General features: G+C 41.5%; 1 protein-coding gene across 1 annotated transcript in view; it reads left to right on the top strand.

Annotated features, from left to right (window-relative positions):
• Positions 1 to 4099, top strand: part of LOC106956646 (transient receptor potential cation channel subfamily V member 1-like) — an 18241-nt gene extending 14142 nt beyond the window's left edge. Inside the window, exons 11-18 of the mRNA XM_015047618.1 lie at positions 2 to 75; positions 168 to 238; positions 687 to 852; positions 925 to 991; positions 1100 to 1428; positions 1503 to 1624; positions 3015 to 3136; positions 3220 to 4099. Of these exons, the coding sequence (XP_014903104.1) occupies positions 2 to 75; positions 168 to 238; positions 687 to 852; positions 925 to 991; positions 1100 to 1428; positions 1503 to 1624; positions 3015 to 3136; positions 3220 to 3308 (1040 nt within the window). The 3' untranslated portion in view covers positions 3309 to 4099. The remainder of the gene's footprint in view (position 1; positions 76 to 167; positions 239 to 686; positions 853 to 924; positions 992 to 1099; positions 1429 to 1502; positions 1625 to 3014; positions 3137 to 3219) is intronic.
• The last annotated feature ends 603 nt before the right edge of the window (positions 4100 to 4702 follow it).

Genomic DNA, 4702 nt, shown 5'->3' with positions numbered 1-4702 from the left:
GACGCCTGGGATTACCTGTATGTTTTTGGCCAGCTGCTGACTTTACTTGCAAACTGCTATTTCTTTGTCTTTGGGGTATGTGGGCCACATTTTCACCCAGTGGTTTATATTGCCATCTTGTGGCAGTTTAAGCTTAGTAAAACCTCTGTGATTGTCAAAATCCCCAGATTATAGAAATGAAGAGGAAGAGGCCAAAGCTGCAGTCACTGCTGATTGATGGATATTATGAGATTCTCTTGTGAGTAGATTTTTCTACCTTTATTTTATTTCTACAGTGTCTAACACACATACTTGCTAACATTTTGAGGGATTTACTAGAATTTTGTATGTCAAACAAAAACACAGCAGCTCATGATTACGAAGTCGAAAAGAAATTAAATAATGTTTCCAAACAAAAAAATAAGTGAAAATGAGGCAAATATACACTCTTCCCCTGAGAGAATGACCTCATTTTTTTTTTTTTTAATCTTTCTTCCTACACACAGCTATATATCTATCTGTACTGTCACAGATAGATATTAAAAAAATCCAAACAAATTGTGTGGTTTTGTTACAAGTTTGTGGTTGTAACAAGCCAATATTTGAAATAGTTCACTAGATATGACTATTATTGCCAAGGCTGCAGTGACTACAAGTAAACTTGGGTCACATGCACTGAGTCGTACTAACATCCATGCTGTTGCTAGCTTCTCTCAGGGCTTGCTGTTCCTGGCCGCCACTGTTCTGTACTGGGCGGGGAGGCAGGAGTATCTGGGCTTCCTGGTTATCTGTCTGGCTCTCAGCTGGGTGAATGTGCTCTACTACTCCAGGGGAGACAAACACATGGGCATCTACAGTGTCATGATACAGAAGGTAGCGATATCAATCAGCTGCAACTGACACTGCAGTAGAGGATTTGACATCTAATACCTGATTTCTTTGCAGATGATCCTCAGCGATATCCTGCGCTTCCTTTTTGTTTATGTTGTTTTCCTCTTTGGATTCTCAGCAGGTACTGTATTTTATCTTCTCCTGAGTAAGTAGAGAGTTAACAACTCCAGGCTTGTCAGTATTTTCACCGCAGTTTTGACATAAAATTACATTTTGTCTCTTGTTACAGCCGTGGTCACACTCCTCATACAACCTCCTCCTGAAAACACAACAGGAAAAGGGAGGCAAGGATTGTTTGGTACTGCCAAACCCGACACGGAGTGTTTCACGCCCACCTACAGAAACATCTCCTACACTACCCTGCAGCTCTTCAAGTTCACCATAGGCATGGGCGACATGGAGTTCACCCAGGATTACCAGTACATGGAGGTGTTCTATGTCCTTCTTATTTTCTACATCATTCTCACCTACATCCTGCTCCTCAACATGCTTATAGCCCTAATGAGCCGCACAGTGGAAAAGATCACCGAGGAGAGTGCCAGCATTTGGAGGCTGCAGGTGAGTGACTGGCGTTCCTTTTTTTATTTATTGAAGAGAGCAGTAGTTAAACGGGTTGGTGTGGTCGTTCCCAGAGGGCTGTCACAATCATGGACATGGAGAACAGACTACCCTGCTGTCTGAAGAACAGTTTTCGCTCTGGGGTGGAGAGGAAACTCGGCACCGCTTTTGGAGACGATCGTCGAAGGTGTTTCAGGTAGGCCTCTTTATGTTTATTTCAGCTACTCAAACACACAAATGGCTGTGAAACCTATGTTTATACTTATGTGATTTGTAAAACCTGATTCTTTGCCATCCACCACCCACATTTAACTAGCCTGGTTGGCATTCTTCTGTCCCAGCTGCAGATCCTGGTGATATGGATTGGAGAGTCATTGTCTTGTTCACTCTTAGCATACGGCTTGATGTCATCTATGTAGAGGAGGTGACCGATAGTTGCCCCATTTCTAAGTTTATACACAATCTGGTCTGTGCAGAACAACATTGGAGACAGAGCATTGGCTTAGTTTATGCTACATTTGATGAAGATTTCCACAATTGGCTTGAAATTGGTGGTTTTCCACAGCCTAATGGAGCTTGCAACAAAAGTTCTTAGAGTGCTGTTGACTTTGTAGAGTTTCAGGCCTTCCGGGTTGACTGACGTTAAGTCATAGGCTTTCAATCCAGGCAGTGCTCATATCATTCAAGCTGAGCAGCCATGTTTGACTCTTCAGATATACAAGGGCTTCATCGTCTTATTTGCCTCTAGAAGTAGGCTTTAGAGGCAAATAACTTGGATACATTATTTATATGAACAAAAGGCCCTACACAGGTAAGAAGTCCACTAAGGATGGAAGGAAGGACAATGGAAAGCATTGTAAATATATTATTGGAGGTAAATACTAATAAAGTGAACCTGCAATCATTCATTTATCTAAAGTTTGGGATATGGGCAACAGAAAGCAAAACTTTCACACAGAGAAACAGCAAAGAAGCAAAAGTAAGAGGACAGAATTAAGAAACATACTGCAGAACTCCAAACATTAATAGTAAACTGTTGAGCTGGAGTTAAAACCTAGTCTAGGTTATTTTGCCAACCCAGTTCTGGATCAGATATGAACCAATTCAAGTGTTTTTTGATTTAACGTATTGAATTACTCTTCACTAGGTTAGATTTTTAAGTAAATAATATGTTAAAGTACTAACATTTTGCATTGCGACAAAAAGAGAGTGGGTTAAAAGGAGTAATCTTTAACCTGGAGGACTGAACAGGTAACATTTGGCTAAATATAATTGTATGTCTGGTTTCAACTATATGTTGATAATCTTTTTTGGGGGGGCGAGGGGGGTGGATTTCTTACGCTGTGAAGCAAAACTCCTGATACTACTGACTCATCTTCTGAGCTGCTGGAAAATTGGGAAAGCTCAGCAAGAACTAATCAGAGAGCCGAGACAAAGGTTTAGTCCTGTATATAATTAACAGAAAATTCAGCTATGTGTTCAGGGTCAACCGATGCACAGTTCACAAGGTTTCAAGCCATTTTAAACTAACCTCAGGTGTTGCACAGCTGGAAGTAATGGAAGCATGCGTCGCCTCGTCTCCTTAGGGTCGAGGAAATGAACTGGAACAAATGGAACACCAACCTGGTCAACATCAGTGAGGATCCAGGATACTGTGATCGGGGCCAGAAGCTTGATTTGAACAGCACTTCCAGAGGATTTAACAGAGGTTGTTAAAAAAACAAACAAACAAAAAGTCTCTAAGACTGTACATAAATCCAGATCTTGTAATATGTCCTTGTTTTTCCACAGGGAGGAGCTTGAGAGACATTTTCATGGAGGGCACTTGGAGAAGGAGTAGGATGCCTCAGTCCACTGAGATGAGCCCCCTGAATATATGAAGACTTAAAAATGGTCACACAGTCTGAATGATACAAGCAACAAGGCTTTCCGACTCAAACATATTATTGTTGAACAGAGAACAGCTGGAACTGTTTCCTTAACTGACTTGCAGTGTTTGCGTTGTTGTAAATAGAATTTCAGAAGAAACATTCAAGTAATATCAACAGTACCAAGGAAAATGTTGAGGGTCTTTCTGTGTTTGATGTCAATAACTCTTAAAAATTTACCTTTAGGCATGCTTTAACAAGTTTTGCTTAATCCTAGATGAAATGTTGTATTTTTAATTAAAATGTCTTGCAATGCGTATGTCAACGAGCTGATTTTGAACGCAAGCGGTGCAAAGGCGCCCCAACCTTCCTGCGCCTCTGGTGTGGCTTAAAATCCATCATGGCGTTCTACTGATCACCAAGGTGCTGATCCTGCCTCTCCTGCTGGGTGCCCTTTATGCAGGTCCCATTTTCATCACAGCCAGACAAGCTAAATCTACTGCAGTCAGATCAGGCCTGCAGATTTCACAGCTTGCCTCCGTCTACTCGACTTCCTCTAGCCATGAGGCAGAGGCAGGCCAGGAAAAAGGGCATGAAAGCACAGCAATCGGAGCAACAATCGCCACCTTCGGCACCGGCTGACACAGTTACAAATTATACGTGCTCCAGACCTTTTTGTTCAGTCACTTCTTTGGCTGTGCGGCTCTCGTCGTAGTTTCCTTATGTTATGCAAATAAAAGGTGATCATTTTGGCTTTTCAGAGATGCATTTGAACATTTTTTGCCCAGTGTACTGACAATATATATATAAAAAAAGACGTACTTGTATGCATTTCCAGCCATCTCAAAGTTTCAATCTTCTTTTGATTTGAGTTGAAGTTGAATTCTTCACCATAATTCTACCCTTTTTGCCCCAGTACTACTAACAGCAAATTAGTCTCACCTTCATACGACAACCAGGTTTGAAACCTTCTTGGTTTCTCTGAACATTCTTCTCTCCATTGAGGCCAAATAACTCAATCTTGAAGAGGTAGAAGCTTTTCTTATACATATATATATTAAACTCGGTTGACATGCATCACTGTTGGATGGCCAAACTTAAACCTGAATGGTCACTGATCATCATACCCACCTTCCTTCCACCTAGAGCAGTCTTAAACTGTTGTCTGGTGGTCCACGGGCACCCCCTAGTGGCCCGCGAGGTGCTGCATGTAAACGACCGTTTATTTGCCGTGACGTCAGCTCAAAGTGCGATGCTACAGCTAGCTTACCAAAAAGGATTGTGTTAAAAATAATGATGGAAAACTGGATTAAAACCGGGTTACTCAAAAGAAAAGCTGCAGTTACCGGTGGAAAGAAAACTCCAAGAAGATTATATGATCAGAGGATGTCATAGGTGCTAAATGT

Source organism: Poecilia latipinna, unplaced genomic scaffold (genome assembly GCF_001443285.1).
Source record: "Poecilia latipinna isolate Pla-1442-1.1 unplaced genomic scaffold, P_latipinna-1.0 Scaffold837, whole genome shotgun sequence".
NCBI classification, from domain to species: domain Eukaryota; kingdom Metazoa; phylum Chordata; class Actinopteri; order Cyprinodontiformes; family Poeciliidae; genus Poecilia; species Poecilia latipinna.
Note: the sequence above shows the minus strand (reverse complement) of the source record. Positions and strands in the feature narration are given on the sequence as shown.